Source organism: Halictus rubicundus, chromosome 13 (genome assembly GCF_050948215.1).
Source record: "Halictus rubicundus isolate RS-2024b chromosome 13, iyHalRubi1_principal, whole genome shotgun sequence".
NCBI lineage: Eukaryota > Metazoa > Arthropoda > Insecta > Hymenoptera > Halictidae > Halictus > Halictus rubicundus.
The window spans coordinates 8205984-8233132 of NC_135161.1; the positions used below are offsets into that span (position 1 = coordinate 8205984).

A 27149-nucleotide genomic window follows, 5' to 3' on the forward strand; every position below is an offset into this window, starting at 1 on the left:
TTAATGGTAGACGCTCTTCGCGAAAGCCTCGGGAACGTTCGGCGCGTCGATCGTTAAATTCCCCATAGAATCCCCATGACACGATATAGTAACTTGTTTAACAAATACGAAGCTAAATCTCTAACACGTCTAACCCTTAGCTCGTTTAACCCTTTAGCTCCTTTGATCCTGATCGAATTTTACTCACGGAAATTGTGTCGCCCAAAGTGTGTCCAAACGATCGACGCGTCGAACTATAATCCCGAGGGGTAAACCGATTATGCTACTGGGAGCCGGCTGCTCTCGCGTGAAACAGTTTCGTTTCAACTTGCAGATTTTCAAAGAGAAAAGATATTTACCTGTCACCGGTGGATAGCGCGTTACCATTTCAATACGTTTCGAGAACTTTCGAGTGTCTGATGAGTGCCAAAATGGCGGATATATAATTCGAAAAATCAAGTGCGCCGAGTCTAATAAGCACACGCTCGTCGCGTGCATCCGAAACTATACTACTGGCTGTTTATAGTTTGCCGTTGTTGTTTGCCGTGGGACTCGAGATTGACGAGTGACGTGTTCTCTTTTTTTTTATATATATATATATCTTTCTATCTCTCTTTCTCTTTCTATCTCTCTGTCAAAAAATATTATTTTCCGTTCTTCTCCGTTTTTTTTTTGTTTTGTCTCTTGGTAATTACTTCTTCTCTTGACAAATTATTTTCTTAACAAAAAAAAAAAAAAAAGAATACATTCACCGGTTATAAAAAAGCTGTGGTATGAATTAAACGTAGTTCGTCTCGGCGAAGATCGATTCGTCCGGCGATCTATCGCGTAGATCGCCGGTGCGAATCGGTGATCTCGATCTCGCGAAGGCCAACGCCGCACACACAACCCCACGCATCTTGTATGTAGTTGTACGCCTGGTCGAATACCCCTGGGAATATCTGCGAGAACTATCGTTCCTCGCGAGAATATGTGTTTGCGTATATTCGGGGCCGAAGTCGCTCGAGGAGCTTGATCCTTGTAGATCGTAGATAACCGGGGAAGAACGCCTTCGCGATTTCGTCGATCACTAGAACGATACGCGCGATCGATGCTGGAACCGATCGATCTAACCGGCGGCTCTCGATTTTCTAGGTGCAGCAGCCAATCTACGCAAGGAGGTAATCAGAAACAAGATCAGGGCCATTGGCAAGATGGCGCGTGTCTTCTCCGTGTTGAGGTAAGGAAATTTCGTTGTCCCTGAGAGAAGCTCACGCTTTCCGCCATTGTGAGCTAACCATTGTTAACCCTTGGACGGTCCGGAAGTATTTCAAGCTTACTTCCCATCCAGCTATTTTTCATACGAAGAGAAACTGTGGACTCTACATTTTTATATCAAGTATAGAAAGGAGAATATTTGTATTATTAATTAATTTGATTTTTGAGGGATTGCACCAAGTAACAGTAAAAGTGCCATGCCGCTTATATGGTGGCATTGGTCCGTTAAGGGTTAATTCTTTGTCGAATCAATCATCGGTGAAATTATTGGGCGAAATCGTGGCAATCTCAATTTAGGATGTTTGGATTGTATGGATTTTTTTCCGATTTTTTAAATAATTATTACACAGTGAAAAACTGTATCGAACATTAAGAAGACCCAGCTTTACGATTTTGTGAGAAAATATGACTTTTAGTGGAACAGGAAGTAACGGGGTTAATTAACCCCATGTTAACGCCTAATTAAGCTCATATCGCTGTCTTTTGTTTTAGGGAGGAGAGCGAGAGCGTGTTACAGCTGAAGGGGTTGACACCGACTGGAGCTTTGCCTCTTGGCGCATTATCTGGTGGCAAGACGTCCCTAAAAAACGGTAAACAACACCCGACAATGTCTAGAATAATTACAACTACGACAACAATGACCTGCGAAAATACCACCGAATTCGGACCGATTCGAAACAATAATTTTCCCATGTGGAAAATACTGAAATTTGGAGAATCGTATAAAAATTAATCAAATCCGTGTGAAACAAAGGCAACGCTGTAAAAGGTGACCCTTGGTACATCTGCGCGTCGAGTTTACGGGGGTGCCATAAATCTCTCGTCCTAATTACAATACCCCCGAGAATATTATATCCCCACTCCATATTTTCCGAAAGCGATTCAGAAAGTCTCCGACCACCGTAGAGTGAACTTCGCGTGCCAAGTGTCATAGTTCCGTGTTGCTATAGTTCTCAATCCTTACCAGTGTTAACGAATCGACAGTAACAAATTCTTCGCGAACGCGATCGTGTATTTCCCGTGAAAAAAAAAAACAACAAATGTGCGTGGGTTCTCGATCGATCGATCGAAGCGATTTCGAGCGCGATATCGGAAAGATTTCGGTGGTGTTTCGATCGAACGTTGTCCAGGGTGTGAACGGTGGTGATCGGTGCCGTTGTTTCCAGCTCTCCAAGGGTTCTCGCCGAACCACAAAATCACCTCGTTCGCCGAGGCGAAGGGTCTCGACGCCATAAACGAGAGGATGCCGCCAAGAAAGGACGCTCCACCCACGCCGGTAAACGAGGAAAAGCCCGTGATAAAGCCGCCGGCTCCTGCGGGAGACAAGCGGGACCACAACACACCGCAACCGCAATCGTGAGCCTCACACTCGTCCAATCAAGGTACACATCACGCCCACGTGGACGATCCTGACCGAGGGAGATGTCACTCTAACCCCCTCGATCTTTCTCTCTGCCTCTAACTCTCTTTAGCTCTCTATCTTTCTATTCATCCCTCTAACGTCGCCCCTGGCACAGAATATTCTACCGAAATCGCGAATAAAATACTCGATTCGAATGACGCGAGGTAACTGTCGAATCAGCAGCCTCCATCAATTTTAGTAGGTACACTCACATTGTAATATGGTAGCTATTGAGTTCAACAGCTTCCTCCAATTTTTAGTAGGTACACTCAACCCTGTTATAATATGGTAGCTATTGATTTCAGCAGCCTCCTGCAATTCTTAGTAGGTACACTACTCAACTCTCTTATAATATGCTGGCTATTGATTTCAGCAGCCTCCTGCAATTCTTAGTAGTTACACTACTCAACCCTCTTATAATATGGTAGCTATTGAGTTCAGCAGCTTCTCCCAATTTTTAGTAGGCACACTTAGCCCTCTCATAATAGAACAGTTATTAAGTTCAGTAATCCCCTCCAATTCTTAGTAGGTACACTACTCAACTCTCTTATAATATGGTAGCTATTGATTTCAGCAGTCTCCTGCAATTCTTAGTAGGTACACTACTCAACCCTCTCATAACACAGCAGCTAGTGAGTTCAGCAGTCTCTATCAGTTTTTAGTAGGTTTACTCAAACCTCTTATAATATGGTAGCTGTTGAGTTTAGCAGCTTCCCTCAATTTTTAGTAGGTACACTCAACCCTCTCATAATACAGCAACTATTAAGTTCAACAGTCCCCTCCAATTTTCAGAAAGTACACTACTCAACTCTCTTATAATATGCTAGCTATTGATTTCAGCAGCCTCCTGCAATTCTTAGTAGGTACACTACTCAACCCTCTTATAATATGGTAGCTATTGAGTTCAGTAGCTTCCCTCAATTTTTAGTAGGCACACTTAGCCCTCTCATAATAGAGCAGTTATTAAGTTGAGTAATCCCCTCCAATTCTTAGTAGGTACACTACTCAACCCTCTTATAATATGATAGCTATGGAGTTCAGCAGCTTCCCCCAATTTTTAATAGGCACACTCAACCCTCTCATAACATAGCAGCTATTAAGTTCAGCAGTCTCTATCAGTTTTTAGTAGGTTTACTCAAACCTCTTATAATATGGTAGCTGTTGAGTTTAGCAGCTTCCCTCAATTTTTAGTAGGTACACTCAACCCTCTCATAATACAGCAACTATAAAGTTCAACAGTCCCCTCCAATTTTCAGAAAGTACACTACTCAACTCTCTTATAATATGCTAGCTATTGATTTCAGCAGCCCACTGCAATTCTTAGTAGGTACACTACTCAACCCTCTTATAATATGGTAGCTATTGAGTTCAGTAGCTTCCCTCAATTTTTAGTAGGCACACTTAGCCCTCTCATAATAGAGCAGTTATTAAGTTGAGTAATCCCCTCCAATTCTTAGTAGGTACACTACTCAACCCTCTTATAATATGATAGCTATGGAGTTCAGCAGCTTCCCCCAATTTTTAATAGGCACACTCAACCCTCTCATAACATAGCAGCTATTAAGTTCAGCAGTCTCTATCAGTTTTTAGTAGGTTTACTCAAACCTCTTGTATTATGGTAGCTATTGAGTTCAGCAGCCGCCTGCAATTCTCAGTAGGTACACTACTCAACCCTGTTATAAAATGGTAGCTATGGAGTTCAGCAGCTTCCCTCCATTTTTAGGAGGTACACTACTCAACCCTCTTATAATATAATAGCTATTGAGTTCAGCAGCCTCCTGCAATTCTTAGTAGGTACACTACTCAACACTCTTATAATATGGTAGCTATTGAGTTGAGCAACTTCCCCAATTTTTTGTAGGTTCACTCAACCCGCTTACAACATGGTAACCATTGGGTTCAGCAGCCTCTATTAATTTTGCTTAGTTAGTGACTTCTTAAAAAGCTCCAAACGAATAGCTAAAACGAGTTCACCACTTCAGTAAACTATTGAAGCCAATGTGGCCCCTCTCAAATTTAATATGCAACAAGGTTGAAATAAGATTTTTCTACGTTTCTATTTACCATTTCTCTAGAGATGAATATTAAATATATGTAAATACAGTAAATGCAATTTAACTGCATCATTGGATTTTCAAAGTGCATTTACACGATCTACTTAACGGTTAATATTTTCTAAAGGGATTATTACTCACCCATACTCAAGGGATTAACAATTATGAATCATCAACCCCTTGCCCTACAATTTTTTTCGGTTTCAGTGATTAGAACCTTTTTGTAATTCGTAATTTCTTAAAAAAAGGAGAAAATTTATATCTATTGTATGCCTATATGTTCTTCAAAGCTATACATTAACAACGCCATAATAGAATTTTAATAACATACAAATTTCTTAGACTCCGTTCGGAATTTTCATCCCGAGTATGACCCGATATTGTAGGGCAAGGGGTTAACAGTTATCAATAATTAACAATTACTTATCGGATCGAATATGTTCTGCCAGGGGCGTATACATGCTCCGGGAAATTGACCGCGTGCATTTTCTCTATAAATGAATTCGAACAACACGTCTGTTGTCGTTTTTCTCTTTGAATCGAGTCGATGAGATTGATAATGATTCGGTGACGGGAACAGTTTCCACGAGTGATCGTGTATCGAAAAACTCACCATTGAGACAGTGTATATCACCGACTAACATGCACGAGCCGCACTCACGGGCTGACTTGTCTATCACGCAGGCTAACCCTCTCATCAATTTAACACGAAACACGCGGACTCACGGCTTCGCGTGTCGTCCTGCACGCCTCGGTGTAACACTTTGTCGACCGTGGATGCGTACCTTGTTAACGCTAGAACCCCGTTCATGCTTCAAACGCCTCGGGAATGATAGTTGATCGATCACGATACTGACGTGCGGGGGGAAAACTAAACGCTGGAACTATCGATTCGAATCACCGGACTGCGGATCTTTATGCGAAATAAAATGATTGAAAATTATTCTATTTTACAAGTTGTAAAGCCTCGACATGCTAGCCTCTAGAATGCACTGCATGAAGTGCATATAATTGGTGAGAAAGTGAATATATAATTTTGAGTAAGTTGAAAATAATATGTAACAGTGTCTTCGAATTCTTCAAATTCTTTAACTGTTTTCTATTTCGTCGACTCATTTTCGTTTTTATTACAAATGCATGAAATCCGCAGTCTAAAAATCAATCTCAAAAATCGAAGAGACACTTTTGTCGGTAATTTTTTACAATAGCAATTTACAATTGCTCTCAGTATTTCCAGCGTTGTTGGTACTCGAAACAGTGATGTACGCCAGAAGCTCGAGCCTGGGTTCTAGCCACTTAATTGTTCATATAATTGTTCATCGTTTAAAGGTGATCGTGTGTGTGAATGGACCAGTCTGTTGATCCTTTCGCTGCTTTGAGAATTCGTTGTATTTTCAGAAATTTGTCGATGTTGTGCCCAAGACACACCGAACCAATCGCACCGTGTTAATTCGCATGGTCTAGCGTGCGCCGGCCTCGTAAACTATGCCACGTCTGCGGAACTTGGAAACGTTCATCGAAGTTTCGATATTGTCATCACGGTAACTGTCCGCGACTCGATAGAATTAGAGGCAAAGTAGTTGCGGCCGTTTATTGTCAGGCCTCGGGTCACTGGATACGCTTGGGAACGGGTGGAGACAGCCATTAACTGTCGAAACGACGACGCCTGGGTCCGTTCGAACCCCAGTTTCTCGGAAAGGTCTCTTCTCTCATCCTCTGAAAGCCAAGTTAATAACCGATTGATATATGGGGCCGTGATATCGTGGCAGCGAAAGGATTAAAAGACGGTTACCAAAGTACCACAATTTTACCCCCTCGTGTGTCTCACAAATCAGTGTCCTCGAGATATATTGTCTGCTGGGGATTAAGGAGAACGCCAGGGGATTGGGAATCGTCTCATAATGGACGCTGCAGTTTTAGAACCTTCGACTTACAATTAATAAGATCGCGAAAAGAGCGAGAATCTTGAGCTCACAGTTTTCCGAAGACGGAACCGCGTTTTGCAAAATGATTTCAATGCGGTTGCAGCACTAGGTTTGTTCCGTCTGCGTACCAATTTTCACGTGGGTGCATAATGAAAGCGACATTCGCACCCCCCAAACCCTAAGTAGAAATTTCAGCCACAAATTTTTCAAAAATCATGGCGTAAGTTGAAGATCGCCCTGAGGGGGTTACAGTACTTGGAGGAGGAACTAAGAGGGGGCTTAGATACCAATTTTCAGATGGGGTTATAACAGTGATTTCAGCACCCCCAACCCCTACAAATTTCAATCCGAAATTTCTCAAAAACCGGGGCACACATTACAGATCGCCTCGAGGGGGTTACAATACTAGATTCAATCTGCTTAGTTACCAATTTTCAGATGGGGTCATAATGGCAGCGATTCCTGCACCCCAACCCCCTACACATTTCAATCCTAAATTTCCAAGAAAAACAGAGCATATATTAAAGATCGCCTTCAGGATGTTACAGTACTACTTAGATTCGCGCTGCTCAGTTATCAATTTTCACATGGGGTCATAAGGACAGCGATTCCTGCACCCCCAACCCCTACAGATTTCAATCCCAAGATTCTCAAAAACCAGGGCTTACGAGGGAATTATTATCGAGGTAATTATAATACTAGATTCGTTTTGCTTAGCTACCAATTGTCACGTGGAGTCGTAACGACAGTGATTTTTGCACCCCCAACCCCCACAATTTTCAATCCCAAATTTCTCAAAGACGTGGGCATATTTTAAAAAACGCTTCGATAGCATTGCAGTACTATGTCCGTTCTACCAACCCTCCAATTTTCACATGGGGTCCTAATGACAGCGATTTCTGCACCCCCAACCCCTACAGATTTCAATCCCAAGATTCTCAAAAACCAGGGCTTACGAGGGAATTATTATCGAGGTAATTATAATACTAGATTCGTTTTGCTTAGCTACCAATTGTCACATGGAGTCGTAACGACAGTGATTTTTGCACCCCCAAACCCCCACAATTTTCAATCCCAAATTTCTCAAAGACGAGGGCATATTTTAAAAAACGCTTCGATAGTATTGCAGTACTATGTCCGTTCTACCAACCCTCCAATTTTCACATGGGGTCCTAATGACAGCGATTCTGCACTCCCAACCCCCAATCTTCAGCCTCAAATTTCTCCAAAACGAGGACAAATTTTAAAAATCGCTTCGAGGCTGTTGCAGTACTATACGCACCCAACCTACCCACCAATTTTCTTCGAGAATGTCGCTGCTCTCTGAGCACAGTCGCACTCCAAACAATGCCCATCCCTCTTGGCGTTCTCCAGAGACGCGGGTCTCTCACAGTTGGACGAAATCGAATCCACAGAGCATGGAAAAGTGCCGGGCACGCATGGGACTCGGTCGACAGAGTGTTTTGTCCCTGTTTGATGGGAAAAAGAGAAAAGAGAAATCGATCGTGTCCCGACCGGAGTCTTGTTTCAGGTGGCAAGGATGGGTCGTAAGGTCCCAGCGCTGTCGTCGCCACCATCGAAAGATCCAAACCATTGCTCGTCTCTCCCCCCCGGTTGTTATCGCTAGTGCACTGTTCGTCGAGGCAAGAGGGTGTCGCCGCGGATCCGAGAAGGATCCTCCTCGCAAGCACGAGGCCCGAGAGAAGAAGAGGAAAGAGAAGAAGAAGAAGAAGAAGAAGAAAGATGATGCTGCATACGACGATTCGAAGGATAATGATGATGACGATGAGGATGATGAGGATGATGATGAGGATGAGGCTGCGCGACGAGGGATCCGCTCGAACAACTTTGCCCGTCGGCGCTGGAACGTCAGGAGCCGTGGCTCTTGTCCCCGTTTGTCAAGGTTCCTCGGGGATCATCGCCAGGGGCGACGATGGAGGCGGTCCGGACCTGGTCTGGTTCCGTTCCGCTTGCGTTTCGACCGCGTCGTATCGTCTAAAACGCATCCAAAACGCGGCGTCTCGTTGTTCGCCTCGCGGGATGAAGAATCGCGATCATCATTGATCCCGTTCGTTCTGTTGCTCTCGAGCGACGAGGACGAGAACGAGGACGACTTCGATCTCGATCTGTCCGGCGATCTTCTGCTCTCTGTGATCGCGAGATAGGGCCTCCGACCTTCTTCGCTTCGAACCGCACGAAGAAGCTCAGAGTAGAACCGTAAAATCGAGTGTGCTGCGCATGTATGTGTGAGTGCATGTGTGTGTGTGTGTGTGTGTGTGAGAGAGAGAGAGAGAGAGAGATTATCGGCCCGTGCCGCTAGAGATCGGATCGATGGGAATTCCGGGGGACCATACACACACAGATCGAGAGAGTGAGAGAGAGAGAGAGAGAGAGAGAGAGAGAGTGGAGATTGCTTCGGGAAAGTGTAAAGAGAGAAATCATAGTAGGGATTTCACACACCAGGATTCTCCTCGATCCTCACGCTCGGAGAACACTATTGTACTAGCGTGTGTTGAGAAGGTTCGGGGGTTCTATGATCCATCAAGGACACCCTCGCGAGGCGAACCGATCGAGAACCGTGCGAGAAAACGGTTCTCTCCGGCGAGAGTATGCTATCGGAAGAACATATGTATTACCGGTACGGGATTTTCTTTTTTCGATCTTCGACGCGCGCGATTCTTACCACACGAGAGATATATATGGATACAGTACATACTACATACACGTACACACAGAGAGAGACACATAACGCGACACGTTCGTTTTCGACGAGGAGAGGTTAAATTTCGAACGGAGATAAATTCGCACGGGAGACGTTGAGGGAAACGATGATACAGAAAACGAGAGAAGAAAAGAAAAAAACCATAGAAAAGAGAAAAAAGAGAAGGCAGCTGGCCTGTCGGTACGGCGGAGCTTCCGGTTTTAGGATTTACTAGGTTCTTAAGGAGTCCGCCCCTGGGTGGTGCGAACGGCATCCCCGCGACAGGGTGGGGTTTACTTAAATCTTAAGTCGAGCTAAGCGTTTAGGGTTAAGCCGTAAGTTATATCGGAGAATTTATTTAATATACCGCATATACGATAAATATATTATTAATTGATTATCACTATTATTATTATTATTATTATTATCGCTATTAATATTATTATCGATTAACGTTATTATTGTTATTATTACTATTATTACGACTATTATTATTATTGTTATTTGTTATTATTATTTGCATTATCGGTATGATACGGTTACGGTGATTACCGCGAGTGCAACCCGCTCGCAATTATTTTACACGTCGAGCGAGTCCTTTTCGCGAACACCGAGGCTGCGTGCGTTTCTCCAACACACACACACACAGACACACGTACACGACTGATCGATATGTCTCGAAGTCTTCTTCGTTGTTCTTTTCCTCTTTCCTTTTGTCTCCCCTGCCGTGTTGGTTTCACGACTTTTTATTCGGCGATCGTCGGTCGCAGCGTGTCCCAGGAACTCGCTTTTTTGGAAACCGATTTTTAAATCGTTCGAATACTTGAGACCACCCGTGCATTCACATCATACTTTTTGCAACGGTGCTTGGGACCCTTTCGGTTGTTATCAATTTTTTTAAACGGAATTACTCGATTCTCTAATGGACTGTGGATCTTTGTGCAAATTAAAAATGAGCTCGATGGATTTCGACTAGTAGAAACCAAGGAGAATTTTCGTTCTTTCGTTTTCTAATTTAATTTGTTCACCGCTTTAACACTAAACCTACCATGGTCAAAATGACCGGTTTTCTATTTTACAATTATTGAAGCTATGAAATTTTCCTTGTGCAAGCATTTATTATACTCAAAATTGCAGACAATCTCAATAAATTTAGGATTGCCATTTTTATATGGCAATATTTACCAAACACTGTTAATCCTTGGTAGGTTTAGTGTTAAATTGCATCTGCTCAGTCTTATCACGAGCGCACAAAATCTATAACTAGATTGCGAGCCTTTATGAATAGGCTGCGGATTTTATGCCTTTATGACAAAAATGGGTAGGCGTATTTTAAAACAGTAAAAACATTAGGAAAATTTTAAAACGCTGTTACATCATTTTCAACCTATTAAACATATTAAGAAAGAAAAGAAATTTCAATTTCACTCCAGTTTGCTGCAATTCAGGTAGAAAATTTTTATTTCGCATGAAGATCCGCAGTCTATGAAGAAAAATCCAGAAAAAAATTCTCAAAATTCAGCATGAAAATCGGCTACCTCGAACGTAATGAACGCCGGAGTAAGATCAAAATTTCCTTCCCTAATACGTTTAAAACATTGAAAATAATGCAACTGCGGATCGTTGTGCAAAATAAAGATATTGTACGTCAATTGTAAAAGACAGGAACCCCCTAGTAATCAATCGCTTCTTTCATTAATAATTTGAATAAGTCGAAAATCGTCGACGTTAACTATCACTAAACAGTGTTAACCTTTTCACTAGTTCACTCGCCTATGCATAACAATCCGCACTCTAGTAATCGCGAGTAGGACTAAAGGGTTTCCCACAGCGTATTTCCAAGGGACAAAAAGGTTCCAAAAGCGAAAAAAAAAAAATCTTAAATCGATTCCCGGTCAATTATCGACCCTCCACCGAATCCGGAAAACCGACTTTGTGTCGTCGATTCGAAAACTTGCCTCTCGCGTTTCAAAAGAAAAAAAAGAAGAAAGCAGAAAACTACCCCCATCGAACGAAAAAACACACGTACACACACTGGCTATAAAAGAGGCTATAAGAGAAACCAAAAATCGAGAGCGGAGAGGGGCGATCGAGATCGCCAAAAAAAAAGGGAGGAGAAAGAAAAACGGAAAAGACGAAACTGTGCGACAAAATTGAAAGAGGAAAAAAGAAAATGGGGGCAGACACAGGGAATCTCGCGGAGGCTTCGGCGGGCCTCTCGATCGCAGAAAAACGATTTCTATCGAATTTCGATCCTTTATACATACACAAAACACACATACACACACGCACACACACACAGGGAGTCGCGGTTGGCCGAGAGACCAGACAGACGGACGGAAACGGGAAAGAAAAGGCGAAAAAGCGCGCTACCACCATGACAACACAGGCGTCGTGTCGAATATCTCGCGAGGGGAGCCGATTTGCGCTTCCGGGAGGAGCGAAGAAACGAAAAGAAAAGGAAAAAGACAAAAAAGGATCGACCAAACAGAATTGTAATTCGCGTCCTCGCGTGTGTGAAGGGAGCGCGTAAATATAATTATTAAATTATAAAACCGTAGAGCACACACAGCCGTGTAATAAGGGAAAAGAGAGCGACGGGAGCGAATGCCGCGCGCGAAAAAGAGAAAAGAAAAAAGAGGGGGAAAAAAAAATACAGAAAGACGAGAAACAATTTGATGAACGTGTTCCGCGGGCGCGTGTCTCGGGGACAGCGAACGAAAATCATTTAGTCCGAGTCCAAAATAATCGGGTCCCGAGTGACCCAGAGATCGGCGCCACGGACAGCCCACTTGCATAACACGTCTAGTAACGTTTGATCTTCTATGATTTTAATGTGTGTTCTTGCTACTATCCGACATAAGTCTGGGCCACGGTCGCGCATCGCCTGCTCGCGCTTGGCGCCGGAAGTTTCTCTTTGAAGTACGAAAAACAAAAAACAAAAAACAAAAAACGATACACAGCCCCACCAGCCCCTCTGTTTAAACATTTTTAGCAAAGTCGGAGCATCTCGGGAAAACCTTAGCGCGAGATGTCGACCCTTCGAGGATTTTCTGAAATATCAAAAATGTTTGTCTCGAAGTAACCACGTATCAAAATATTAGGCCAACGAAGCGTAGATGGTCTTGTATTATTTATACACTGCGGATATTTATGCGAAAATTGTCTGACCTCCTTGCCGTGCCATTTTCTTTGCATCTATAGCGATTTGAATGATCCCTAAAACTGTCAAAAGAAAGAATAGGATTTATATTGATATTATATTATATATTATAAATACTGATCGTTCCTATTTGTTAGAGTTTGTTTAAAATCTTAGTCACGACTGGTTGAAATACGGCAAGGGGTTGATTACAAGAGACTCGAGCTAGACATTTAATTCTTAAAATATTTGAACAAGCTGAAAAGTATAGATTGACATTTTCAAGGCTGAACCTACCAAGTATTGAAATATTATATTGCTTTTTAAAAACGACAACATCGAATTCATAGCAATTCTGTACCATTTCTATTGAAGTAGGTAGGTTTACACGTTTTAAATTGCAGCTATTAATTTTTACTATAAATGCATAAAATCCGCAGTCTAGTCGTTTAATTATACCGCGTGTCTTGTACTTTAGGAACTAGATAAACGTCCTCAAAGGGTTTCAGGCTTCAAGCTTAGGCGATCAGCAGCGACACCAACTCGGTCCCGACGTTTCTCGAATACCAGTGCCAAACTACAGTCCTTTTTTTCACATATGTTTGTTTATTTCGTCAGGCGAACAGGGTTTTCAATTTTTTGAGAGATTCTCGTTCCGCCGGGAACTCGAGGACTTCCGGTCTGCGCTCTCAAGATGGCCGGCCCCGTCGTGGCCCTTCTCCAATCCCGAACTCAGTCGAGTCTTCACGATCGCGTTCAGCTTCGCTTTTTCCCCCAGTGATTTTCAAGCACGAGTCGGACTGTTCTCCATTTTCTGCTTTTGAATCTCCCGCGGTTTCCGGCGCGTTGATTTCTCTCTCACCGGAACCGGTAACCCTGTAACGATTCCTAGCGATCGTACCGCAAAACGAGAAAATCATTTCGAGCAGATTTTTTAGTCGGTTTTGCTGGTTTTTTTTTCTTCTTTTTTTTCTAGCCAATTGCAATTTGAAAAGGCCAATCGAGAGCGGAAGTGGAGGCGACGGAAGCGGTTTTGGGACCGAGGCGGTCGGGCACGGTGTTTCGAATGGCACGCTCCTGTTTGACGAAACTCCAGATTAATCCAGACTGATAATCAGGATCTTTAGATAATCAGGATTACAAGAAAATTATTACTTTTTTTTTTAATAACTCTCCTGGACTGGTAATTCGACTGCAGTTCTGTATGCAAAATGAAAGTTTTCTCCGTCAACTGAAAGCAACGGAAATCGAATAGAATGATCATTAGTCTTTCAATTATTTTGATAGATTAAAAATATATATGTATATATTTTTATATATTTTAAATCTTTCCACTATTTTATATCTCACGTTTCTAATTTTGTCACAAATCCATAAAATTCCGCAGTCTGATTTCTAAAAAAATATTTAAAATATTTAAATTCGTTTATCGTTTTTATCACTTCATTTTCTACTTATTCATATTCTATGTGAACGCGTAAAATTGTCTGTCTAGGCTAAAATAGTTATCTATCTTGGTTAAAAAAAAATGCCCGGCGGTTCCCGACATTTTGTGTCCGCTTCGTTTGTACAAATAAATGATAATTGATAGAGAAAACAGTTTTGTCAGCTGGTTCGTGACGACGAAACGCCGTGTGACCGAGGCTAATCGTACAGCGAGACGTGGTATAGTAACAAATGAACGACAAAAAGGAGAATCGAAGGTCAGAGGGGTGGGGGATGTAAGGAAAGGGGTAGTAGTCGATCGAGGGCCACTTCCGGCGGCCGAATCGCGTTCCGGCGGCAGTGTAAAAGAATGACGGTCTGAAACATAATAAAGATAATTGAGAAAAAGAATATTATTATAAAAATGAAGGAAAAATGAATTAAATAAGAAATATATATATATATATATACATACACACATATATATATATATATATATACACAGGAGGAAGGAAAAAAAACAAATTATTATATATATATATATCTCTCTCTCTTCTCACTATGATAAAGAAACAAACAAACAAACAAAAAAAAGGATATACAGTGAAATAATAATTCTATCTCTCTTTGCTACCAAGTTGTACTTATTCTTAATTGATTTACTTGTACAAAAGAATGTGTTAAATAATAATGAAATACATGATATACATCTATAAATAATAACATATTATAAATAATATAAATATATTGTGTGTATGCGCGTGTACACGTGTCCGTACAACGCGAGAAAGAGAGAGAAGAAAGAAGAAAGAAAAAATTGAATGTGTGTGTTGCGTACGGTGGTGTGTTCGGCCACGCACATACACACGTGTACACGCACGTGCGTGATGATATAGCGTTAATTAACGATTATTATTCTTATCGATTAAATATCACGGTCGTACGTGTGGATACCACCGGTTTATTCTTACTTACCTTTTTAATTATCGATTGTCACGCCGATTCGTGTCCGTAATTCTGATTACCACTAATTAAAAATAATCATTCTTCTCGTTGCCGTTCAGCGACGACGTTTACACACCGGCGCCGCCGTTTGACACCGATTGTTGGTGCTGCGGAACAGGGAATCCGGGGCTGGGTAAAATCGAGTTGCGAGCATCATCATCATCGAACAAAACGCTATACGAAACACGGCCGATCATCCACAGTTGACGCGAACCAGAGAAAAAAACCCTCACCGATCGTCGTCGAACGAACCGTACAATTTTATCGAATAAAATGTGTATCGAACAAATCGCGTCATAGTACATATTCTCGTTTCGACCTTCGACTGGTCGGCCGCAGGGTGTTGTTTGTAAACATTCATCCTAAATGTTAATTCAGAGAAAAAATTCCTGTCCGATCGCCCTTCAACACTAGGCTCACGGAGCAGTAAAAGCGACCATTTCACATTATTTTATAGTAAGATAATAAGAATGGGTTTATCCAAATTTTTAGCCACTGTTTTTACAATATGGAGCACTAAAAGTGACCATTTCACATTATTTTATAGTAAAATAATAAGACTGGGTCTATCCAAATTTTCAGCCATTCTTCTCACAATATGGAGCACTAAATTATTTTATAGTAAAATAATAAGAATGGGTCTATCCAAATTTTTGGCCACTCTTCTTACAATATGGAGCACTAAAAGTGACCATTTCACATTATTTTGTACTAAAATTATAAGAATAGACCTATATCCAAATTTTTAGCCATTCTTTTCACAATATGGAGCACTAAAATCGACCATTTCACATTATTTTATAGTAAAATAATAAGAATGGATCTATCCAAAGTTTTAGCCACTCTTCTTACAATATGGAGCACTAAAAGTGACCATTTCACATTATATTATACTAAAATTATAAGAATGGACCTATCCAAATTTTTAGCCATTCTTTTCACAATATATACCCAAAGGAATAAATTTATTGAGTAACGGACGCATCGTTGTAATCCCAATAATTAAATATATAACAATTCAACGAGTAATCGGGCACGAATTTTCTCGCTGACCTAACGCAACAATCTGCCCGTCGTTTCGCCAGACACAAATCAGTTTCCTTCGAAGAGAAAATATCATTGTCTAAAGAATGACGCCAAGGTTCACAGTCGCCCGATCAATCGAGGTCACCTTAATATTTTAATCTTGCCGGTGCTTCACGATTTTTCTCCCGAATGGAAGCGAATTCTTCGACGGGGTGTCCTTCGGGAATGGACGCGTTTAGCGTCCTGTTTCGACGCTGCGATATCGAGGGAGACCGCGTTCGACGTCGGAGAACGAATTTTACCGACAGAGTCGTGCAACTGAGGATGCCGCGGACCTGTCACGGCTGTCGAGAACAGTATTTTACCCATCCCTGCAGAACACAATCGCGGCGGAGCGAGCACGTCGAAGTGAGAGAACGTGTGCGTATGAGAGTCTCCGGTAAAGCTAATATACGAGCCCGTATATTACCTGTTACCGCCGTTCGCTGTCATCGCGATGATGGTAGTACACCGTTTTAGCTGCACGCTGCCACGAGGGCCACGGAGTTCCATTCTCGGGACGCCATTTGCACCGAGATCCTATTCGTATTCGGGCTTGTTCGGGCTCATTTAGTGTTTCGTATCTTCAATCGAAGGTGGAGGCTGTCGCACCGCGAGGATCTTTACGCGTGATGCAATTTTTGTTTTAGTTTATCTAAAATGGGTTTACGGAGCACTGAGAGTGACCATTTTTGACATTATTATCAGAAAAATAACAGGAACGGAGCTATGGAAATTGCTAGCGTATGCACCCAAAGAAATAAATTTGTTGAATAATTGAAATGGAATCTTACAGTCTCAGTGATCGCAAATTAAAAATATTAGAACCCGACGAGTCCCGTCAACGGAGTGCTAATGTTGGAAGCAAAGAACCGAAATGTTTAGAATATACACTCCAAAGAAATAAGTTTATTTAATAAGTCAATTCGAATTTCACAATCGCAGCGATCGCAAATTAAAAATGTTAGGACCCTACGAGTCCCGCAAACCGTGTACTAACGTTGGAAGCAGGGAACCGAAATTTTTAGAATATACACCCAAAGAAGTAAATTTGTTGAATAATTCAAATAGAATTTTACAATCCCAGTGATCGCAAATTAAACATGTTAGGACCCTATGAGTCCCGCAAACCGTGTACTAACGTTGGAAGCAAAAGGACACCTATTCGATCAATTCGAAAATTTATTCCTAGTTTTTGAAACAAAGTTCCATGCTTCAACCAGAACGCATCGAAGGCTCTCCCGATCACCGACACAGACCAGAAAATCCGCAAGGTCGCGTAAAGATCCTACGGATCGAGAAATCCCCGAAGCAGGGCTTCCCGCCTCGCATCCGTGCCAACCGGGAAGCCGTGGTTCAGGCGTCGAGGTTATTGAAAATACCTACAGAGAAAAAAAGAATTCAGATTCGAAAACGCGTGCCCTCGTGCGTCCCCGTGCAGCCGCCTCGTAACATTGTACATATATCTGCGCGGGTGTCTCGCTCCCAACGTGTATCGTGTCGTAGAAATCTCTTTAGATAGGCGAGAAAAAGTCACGATCGATCGTCGGTAAGTTATCGACCCGGCTCGGATCACCCCCCGCGGGATCTTCTACGATCCCCGGGCAGGATGGATCCTGTGGCTTCGTCAACATTTATCAATTCCTGGAGAGTGGGCGAAGTTCTTCAGGATCGTCGAGCAGGATCATCCTTCGGCGATCGTGTCCTTTCGGGGGAAAAAATTGTGTCCTCGAGTGGCAGGAGGACGCGATCGTCCCGAGCCGTTTTGCTTTCGTAACGACGGATCCTGACGATCCTCGCGCCGCCATTGCGGGGCGTAGATCCTTCGAACAGGCGTGGATCCTTCGAACGAGCGTGTGGATCCTTCGAGTCAGTCGGTTACCTCCGATCTTCCGATTAGACTGCGGATTTCGTGCATTTATGGCAAGAGAATGATGAGTGAAATGAAAATTTAAAAAATGATTAGGTTTGTATTTGACTAATTCGATTTTGAGTCGCCATTTCTCTTGGAAGCTAGTGTGCGTCTTACCTCGAGGTCTACGCAGTGTCGCCAGATGAGGGGAGGGAGCACCAATCGAGGAAATTAGAGTGGGGGAACAACTCTAGATCTGGCGACCAGTGTCTCCAGATGAGGGGAGGAAGCAGGAATTGAGGGGAAAATGTTACCCTCTCCCTGCCATTATCGAAATATACATGACAGGACCGCGTCACGTGACTCGGCCGTGGGGAATAGCACGGTAGAAAGGGAAATTAGAGTGGGGGAACAAGTCTTGATCGCCAGATGAGGGGAGGGAGCACGAATTGAGGAGAAAATGTTACCCTCCCTCTCTGCCAGTACCGGGAAAATACACGAAAGAGGGGGACCGTGTCACGTGACCCGGCCGTGGGGGAAGCGTGGGGTATAGCGCGGTGGAAAGGGAAATTAGAGTGGGGGAACGAGTCTCGATCTGGCGACACCGAGTCAACGTACCGCAATGATTAAAAAGAAGACTAACACCGTTTTTAGTTTCTCTTAGAAAATTCTGTTGGTAAGATCCACACTTTTGGTGGAGTTCGAATGGTTAGAATTTGATGGGTTATTTTACAAAAACCAGGATCAGTAAGTTGCATAGATCAATCAGAAAATTCCTTAATGTCAGCGCATGTCGTTAACGTTGCCTGCGCATGTTTTCTCGTATTCTAAAAATCTGTGCCTGCTATAAATGGGCAAAGATCCGCAATCGGCGTCGCTACGACGATCCAACGGATCCTTCGAAGCGTACGAGGGATCTTCGAGGTCGAAGATCTTGGCAATGGCGTCGCTAGGACCGGCGACGAGGAGGCGAGGAGCTGTATAATACTTGTAGAAGCGTGTATATCGTTAAACTTACGATTGGGTCGAAACCCAAAGCCTTTCTCTTAGACTTACGTGCGTGTCCACCGGCTCTCGAGCGCCGGGATCGATCGATCCTTGGTCGTCCTTGCGAGAGAACCTAGAGAGAGAGAGAGAGAGCGAGAGAGAGAGAGAGAGAAGAAAAAGGGGAAGAGAAAAACCTGAAGAATGAAATCACGCGACCGGGATTTTTTCGAGAATCTCGAGAGAGAAAGAAAGGAAGAGAGAGAGAGAGAGAGTGAAAAACGACGCTTGCCCCGGGAGAGAAAGAGAGAGAGAGAAAGTAAACCTTCCTCAATAGCAATATTTTACTCAATAGCAAAACGAAGAAAAAAAAAGGGACGCTCTAGAAAACTTGTATTCTAGATTTTATATGTGAATCAACGTGGGGGGGGGGTGAGCCGGTGGAGAGATTCTTAAAACGTTCGTTGTCTTTTTATAATGCGATTAATGGAGGGGGAGGAGGGGAAGGGGAGGGGAGGGGGGGGGAAAAGTGAAAAACGGAAACGTGGACGACGTGGAGAACGTGTGCGCGCGAAGAGACACCGGAGGATCGATCGATCGTCGTACCCTTGGTGGGCTAGCGATCTCTTAGATTGTTAAACAAAAAAAAAAAAATAACTGAACTCGTTCGAGACACACTATGTCCCTCCGTGACGCGAGCAAGAGAACGCCGACGAGCGATTTTACTGTTTTATCTACATTTTTCAGACGCGCACTCTTTTTCTCTATCTCTCTTTGTAACTCTTTCTATTTCTGTCCGCCCGCGCGTGCGCGCGCGATGTGTTGTCACAGCGATCTATAGATCGCGGCGACGATCTGTATCTCACGAGAGAGAGAAGAAAAAAACCGAAAAAAATACGATATATTCAAGGAACGGATATACATATATAAATATATATATATATATATAGTCGTACGCCTCGATCGGACCGGAAGCGGCCATATTGTATTGTCGATCTTTTTTCAAGCTGCTTCCGGTGGAGGCGCGACCGGATCGCGGATGTGATATATCGATCGATTAAGTATCATCCCGTTGAGCTAAGAATAAAATGGAATCGTTATTAATCATTGCACGAGACTGTTATTCTATACGTCATTTCGGTTCTCTTTCGCCGTGATACTAATCGCTGGACTGCGGATCCTTGTGCTTGTCGTTCGCACGATCTCTCACCCTCGAAACATATTGTGTAAGACGTCGATCGATTATGTAAAGATCCGATCGCGATGATGCGTTCTCTTTGTAATTACTGGACGGCGGATCCTTACGCGAAATAAACATTGTCCATTGTCAATTGTAAAAAACAGAAGAAGTATGGAAAATGTGTCGGCGCGAAAGTTCGCGATCGATTTCCGCGTCGAAACACGAGAAAGGAATCGGGCGCGAACTTTTACGCTGACCTAACCGGAGTCTATTTCAACCATCTTAGAAAGTCCATCTATTGTCTTTTCAGTTTATACTTTCCGTCGGCATGAAATTCGATATTTGTCAGCATAAAATTCGATTTATGTCAGTGTGAAATCCGCAGTCTAGTAATTACAGATTTTAAAGACCACGGCGGTCCTCGAGGAGGCTCTCTCTCTCGAGACTCCATTTTGTTTGTTCGGTGTCCAGAGATTTTTCGTTCGCGTGCGACGGTTGGGAAAGGGATTCGAATCGTTCCGAATAAATAACGCAAACGATTGCATAAAGGTGCGCAATCCTCCAATCACTTTCCAGCAACTCCGACCATTCTGTCCGCCATTTTGTCGTTCACCTTCGCCGACGATCTTACCGCGCGTCATCTTTCATTATTGCGAGTAGACTGCGGATCTTTATGGAAATTACTATACATTCCGGAATTGTTTTACACGGAATCAAGAATAACTGCAAAAAATGTTTTTTGTCCACAGAGATAAAATAATAAAATCAAAATCTGATCTGTACATTTCGTTCACGAACATCAGTACTAGTTTATTTATCGGTAAGTTATGATCAGTTTTATTCACTTTGCCTACCTGCTTTCATAATTGCGTACGCGCACGATTAAGGGCAGGTAAATCCAGATTTAAAAAGTGCCATAAGCGCGTCAAGATCCGCGGTCCAGTTCGAAACGGATTTCTGTTGATCCCCGCTGGAAAACGAGAAACGAAAATGATCGGGGATTTCGATCGACGGAGAAAACAACAGTCCGATCGACGCGTACGATTCAAGAAAAAAAATGGCGCCCGGAAAATGGCGCTGGACTATCGCGACACACGACTTTACAGGCGGTTCTATACATGTATATATACGCATATAGTAAGTATGGCATACCGAATTACGTTCCGTGCATTCTCATCTTTTTATATCAATATTTACATAAATAATATATATATATATATATATATATATATACACACACAGAGATGGAGAAGCGGTGAATCAGGCACACAAACACACCACACGCATAGTAATCGCGATGAAACTACCGGTGTTCTTTATGCGAATTTACGTTTATACAGATTATTTTACAGTTTACAAGACCCCGTGGATCCCGGTTTTAATAATTTTTTAAACAATCTGTTGCCTATAATTTCCTACCCGGGATCACATGAGGCGATTTTTTAAACATTTTAATGTTGGTGATGATTGGAAGCAGATTTGCTTTGCCGCTAGAAATAACATTATCTAAAATATTTTTCACTAAATTTATTTATATTTGATAAATTACTTAACAAATTCATTCGGGTATATTGTACGAGTAAATTGCATCAGTTTTGTGTGGGTGAATTATGTTTCCGTCACGTACGGAGGTCGGACCAGAGTTCGTCCACCGTGTAGACAACACAATTATTAATTTGTTTATTTATCAACTCGGACATCGCGCAAAAACAGTGGCGCAAAAGGTTTCCCGTTCGAGAAGAGCAATATTCTAGAAAATTTTCCGGATCCCTGAAAAATCAAAAGTCCGAGGGGAAACTTTCGCCATGATACACACTCACACTCACACACTGTATATAGGGGAAAACCGGAAGGCGGCGGAAGGCTTAGACACATTTTGAAAGTATCTCCTCTCGAGAAAAGGCGGGAATTTCCGTCGCCGAATCGATTTTACGATTTTTGCCGAGGGGACGACGCCGCCGGCGAGAAACGAGGAGGAAAAATAGGGGAAATGGGGGGGAGAGGAGGGGAGGGGTTGTTCCTCGGACGATGCGCCGACCGCACGCACACCGACACGATTCCGCGAGATATGAAAGTTTCTTGTTGGCCGCGCACGGCACCGGATGTCGGGATTCGCGTTCGTTGCAATTCTCCGTGTCCGCGGGGCTCGATCGATCGGGGCTACGCACAACAACCCTTCGATGTCCGCGAACAACCCCCCAAACCGTGAATCTCATCCCCGAACACGCACGGTGGAAATTGTCCACCACAACTACCGAATGCTTCGATCAACCCTTAACCAGTTAGCTGTTGCGACCTCTTTGAAAAATATTTACAGTGATTTCTCTATATATGTCGCCAAGGCCTGGATGATAAACGTCGTGGAACTATCCCCACTACCGCGAGGGGCCCTGCGAGGGGCCCCGAAGAACGAGAGGCCCCGGATTCCGAGGAGTGTAAACATAAATCGGGTATGTGTCCTTGACGATATATGTCGCTGGCAAGATCCGTGTTGTTGACATATATCGAGCATTCACTGTACCTACATTGCGTCGGAAAAATTAAGCGATGCCGAGTATACTCGTCAAACACAGAGTATGCGTGGCTGTTATAATATGGAATTAAGTTGTGGAACATTTTTGCAAAGGAAAAAGTTATTGATCTAAGAAAATCACCCCTTTCTAAGAAGTCCAACATTTTTCGGACACAATAGATTTATAGGTTTTGAAAGAAAGCAATACATTTACCAAAAACAATTCATACTATATGCACGGTTTTTTCATAATAATTATTTATATATTTTTATTGGACCCTTTTATTTCGTCTTGGCCTTCAAATATTTCAAACATCTTGAAGTTTACGAATATATTTGAGTTTTCACTAACATTGCAATTTAAGCAGCAAATTGTAACTACTTTTTACGCATGACGACTATACTCGTCATGACACAAAATGAAGCCATTTCTTCGGGATGGATATACTCGTCAAAAATAGCTAACTGGGACCTCAAACGTAATCACATAAAAGTAGCACGGTTAGTGTCGATTTTTGGTTTTTTTTTTTATTGTGCATGTGATGCGTCCGATTTTAGAATGCAAATGCACCGAAGTATTTCGATGGTCGTCGAGACGTCGTCAGGTGTTTTTCCGAGCCGCGATCGATCCAGGTTCGCCGGGCAAAAACCACTTTTATGTACCTGTTACGACTGATGATCGCACACCGTCACACGGCGGTTCGGATCGAAGAATTTATTCGTATTTTGTTACAATATAAAAAAAATTTTTTTGTTATAATTTCATTTCTTTTCTCTTAAAAATCTCCTGAGATTGTAATCTCTTGTCAGAAATTACAGGAAATTTCAAAATCATATTAAATGTCATTAAGTAGGATCGTCAACGTGTCATTAGAGAGAAGCAATTTTCGTGAAAAATACTGTTCCTAAAACTATCCTAACTTTCGACGTCTATTGCAGCTATAATATTTATTAAATTGTACTAACTTCTTCGTCTCCGAAGTCCAAGGACATTTAACGAACTAAGTTCATTGATTAGATATCGATACGATAAATTTAATTTTTGGGGAAAAATAATGTCAATTTTCCGATCCGGACCACCGTGCGCCGCGAGAGAGAGAGAGAGAGAGAGAGAGAGAGAGAGAGAGAGAGCAGCGGGCTCTATACACTATTTGAACTCTGTATGTGTGCGTGGGTGCGTGTGTGTATGCCTGTGTAGCTCCGTGTACCCGTGTCCACACTCTGTCATTGTTGTTTTGTAATTATCGTTAAATGTCATTGATTGCTTGCCAGCCGCCGCGGTTTTCCGATCTCCTCCCGTACAATCCGTGTGCCGGCGATCTGTATGTATGTACATATCGAACTCGAAACGTGGAGACAAAGAGAAAGAGGGCTATTGTCGTTCGTCACTAACTATGGCTCGCCACGAACCCCCATAGGCCATAGGAAAAAACCCTGACGCCGTCGGACCACCCCGTAATTCGGTACACCCTGTACCATGTACAGGAACAGTTCCAAAAGTTTCCTCTATATGTGTTTACTCTATATATGTCCCAAATGCCTAGGCGATAAAAGTCGCAGAACTGTCCCGACTGCCGTGGGGTATACACCGTGAGGGGCCCAGAAGCTCGAGAGACCTCAGTCGCCTCTAGAGCTTTAAAGAATAGTATCTCCTGGCCGATATATGTCACTGGCTAGACCCGTGTGTTGGACATATATCGAGCAAACACCGTAATTACGGGAAAATATCCTGGAACGACGCTTCGGTCATTTTTCATTTGCCGTTCGACTCTTCGAGAACGAGAGCTTCGCTCAATCGTTCAATTGTTTAAACAAAAGAGATCGGTTTTGATTTTTTTTTTTCTGTGCGAAACTTCGGATTCTGGTAAAATATTTTACAATATTTTACATGAGAAACGGGAAGGGAGAGTCGACCCTCTGGTCACGCGATGCCGGGTCCCTTCTGACCCAGTCTCCTTACAATCTCTCAAACGTTCGCGGGTTTATCGAGCTTCTGACTCGAGGAAACAATGCATAGTATTCGAATAGTAGAATTTTCATGACGACACAGCGAGGTCTCCGCAGTGATATAGAATCTTCTATACCCTGATCTAACCCGAGATAATTGCAAGATTCCGTTCGATTCGAGCGCTTCAATTTCGTAGCGTCGAACTACGTGCTTCGAAGTGTCTCTCAGTAAATGTTCATAGGTTTTTCGAGGGGGTCGTGAAATTTTCTAAAACGAAGAGGCGCCGTTCCAGGCTCTAGGACAGCGATGGGAACGGTAGGGGCCCCTCAAGCGCTTGTTTCTCCCCACCGACGCTCATGGCAATGCGCACCAGTGTTGCCATTGAGAGGAGGGATCACGAATCGAGGAGGAAAAATGACCCTCTCTCTCTCTCGACCACTACCGGAGTATGCACATCAGAAACGCGTCACGTGACCGGGGGAATGCGTGAGGAATGGCGCGGTGGGAGGGGAAATTAGAGTGGGGGAACAAGTCTCGATCTGGCAACACTGGCGCGTAACTTCCTCGCGTTCACTGGAGTCTCGCGTCCTCGAGGACAATGGACGCCATGGCGGGTAAGGTCTCGTGTCTCGATTCAGACAAAAATTCCCATCCCTGCTCTAGAGTGTCGATTAAGTTGCAGACAGGACGATAAACCGATTCATTGCAGTCCTCAAGTCTAATTAATTTCCCTAATTTTATAAAATTATGTCCGATCGCGTCAGAATTCAAGGAGCCAGGGGAACGGCGCGAAGTTTGAACAAAAATTTTCCAGGGGAATCGTAGCCTTGGCGTGTGTGTCTCTCGGCGGGGTTTCGAGGATCGTTCGAGGACCGAGAAAATTTGTTCGGATGATCAACCGAGGGGGGGGGGGGGATTAGTTATTCGTCGAACCGGCGCGCGTGGAACCGGAAACGCTGCACGAATCGTATAATCGAACTTCTCTAATTCCGCGAGATTGCGTGAAACTGCATTCGAGGAATGGCATTCAACGATAAACCTGTACATACGCACGTTTACTATTTATCTACATTTACTATTGCGCGAGATCTTACCACCTAAGAACTATCTTCTACTGTACGACTTTTCTCGGGGCGGGAACGACGAAACATGAGTAAAAACGAGAAATTCGACTGAAGGGAAACGAACTGAGAAACGGGAAGATGAAAGGGACGGGTGGAAAAGAACGATGATGAATTAACGAGACCCGTGATAACGCGGTGCGCATTGTTTTATCGCGATGTAATCGCGAAGATTCTCTCTCTCTCTCTTTCTTTCTCTAACTCTCTCTGTCTCTCTCACTCTCACTCTCTCTTTCCCTCTCACGATCCCTTCTTACGAGATAAGCGTAATTATATTTGTTTATATATACATATACATGACGAGCATACGTATAAATACATTTACGATGGACTACGACGATTAAGATGATGATGATTATTATTATTATTCTCATTGTTATTATTCTTACTACTGGTCATTAATCATTGTCACTATGATTGTGATCGTTACGATTGAACATATAACACATACACACACACACACACACACATACTCATAAATTGACACACCGATATCACCGCTGTTATTATTATTAACGATTATCATCGGCGAACAAAATAGGAGGCGAGAAAATGAAACGAGGAACGGAGATACGACGAGATATGATATTATGGGATAATTGCTAACGATGAAGTGAAATAAATGATCTTACTTATACATAATTATAAACACGTCGTGATGACATATTCATAACAATTAATTATTACGATAACGTAACGACATTTATTATTATTACTATTATAAATAACGCCCTATTCCCATTTGTTGTGAATGTTTACGTTGTTTTATGATATTCAGAATATTCTAAAAATAAAGTCTATAATTTCCACGATCGAATGTGTTTCACTGCGCCCGTACATCTCTGTTGGGATTCGTGTATTTTTTCTAGCTGTTTGACGGTCGATAGCAATCCCTTTTGTCAGGGATGTTGTTAAACAATTTTTAGCTGTTTTTCCAAGTAATTTTTCTTCCATGAATTGCAACGCGTACTCTACTTTATTGATAATAATTTATACAGTCTTACTCTGTCCTCCTTCTTTCGACGACGATTTGTTTTTCATAATTGATACGAATTATTCGATCCTTTAACGGTTAATTAATTTACTATCTTAGCGGAAATAGCTAGAACGAACCTTCGTGAACCTCTCCAAAAAAATTTGGACCAAAATTGACATTAATTAATTAGTTATTGATGATTTCCTGAACTGTTGTTCATTTCTTCATTTTCGTACAAATGATTCTTGCCGTATTTGCCATAGGGAACAAGGTTAATTCCGGCAAGATTCATTTCCTCTTGCTAAACCTCCGTACAGCGCCAATTCGCGCAGCGGCAAAATGCCCAAACTATTAGCCAGTTAACAGTACAGTTACCGACAGAGCCACTGTGATAGTAACGTCACTTCTATTCCTACGGTCGGTAATAAAGTCTTTAGTTTATGTCTATCTCCGGCAGGTGGCGACAGCGTTTCAGTGCCCGTCGATAAGCTATTTCTAGAAATGCGACATTACCATCGCGATGTTTACCTTCTGTCGGTAACGACTCGGTTAACTGGCTAACAGTTTGGGCGTTTTACCGCTGCACGAATTGGCGCTGTACGGAGGTTTAGCAAGAGCAAA

General features: G+C 42.7%; 1 protein-coding gene across 7 annotated transcripts in view; it reads left to right on the top strand.

Moving 5' to 3' along the window:
• Window positions 1–18954, top strand: part of LOC143360690 (serine/threonine-protein phosphatase 2B catalytic subunit 2) — a 206113-nt gene extending 187159 nt beyond the window's left edge. For 4 of the 7 annotated variants that reach the window (XM_076799782.1, XM_076799783.1, XM_076799785.1 and 1 more), the window contains 4 exons: window positions 1114–1198; window positions 1729–1826; window positions 2403–2592; window positions 8149–18954. In XM_076799782.1, the coding sequence (XP_076655897.1) occupies window positions 1114–1198; window positions 1729–1826; window positions 2403–2592; window positions 8149–8782 (1007 nt within the window). In that variant the 3' untranslated portion in view covers window positions 8783–18954. Of the gene's footprint in view, window positions 1–1113; window positions 1199–1728; window positions 1827–2402; window positions 2619–8148 lie in introns of all 7 variants that reach the window. The other 3 variants (XM_076799789.1, XM_076799787.1, XM_076799788.1) reach the window with 3 other exon arrangements.
• The last annotated feature ends 8195 nt before the right edge of the window (window positions 18955–27149 follow it).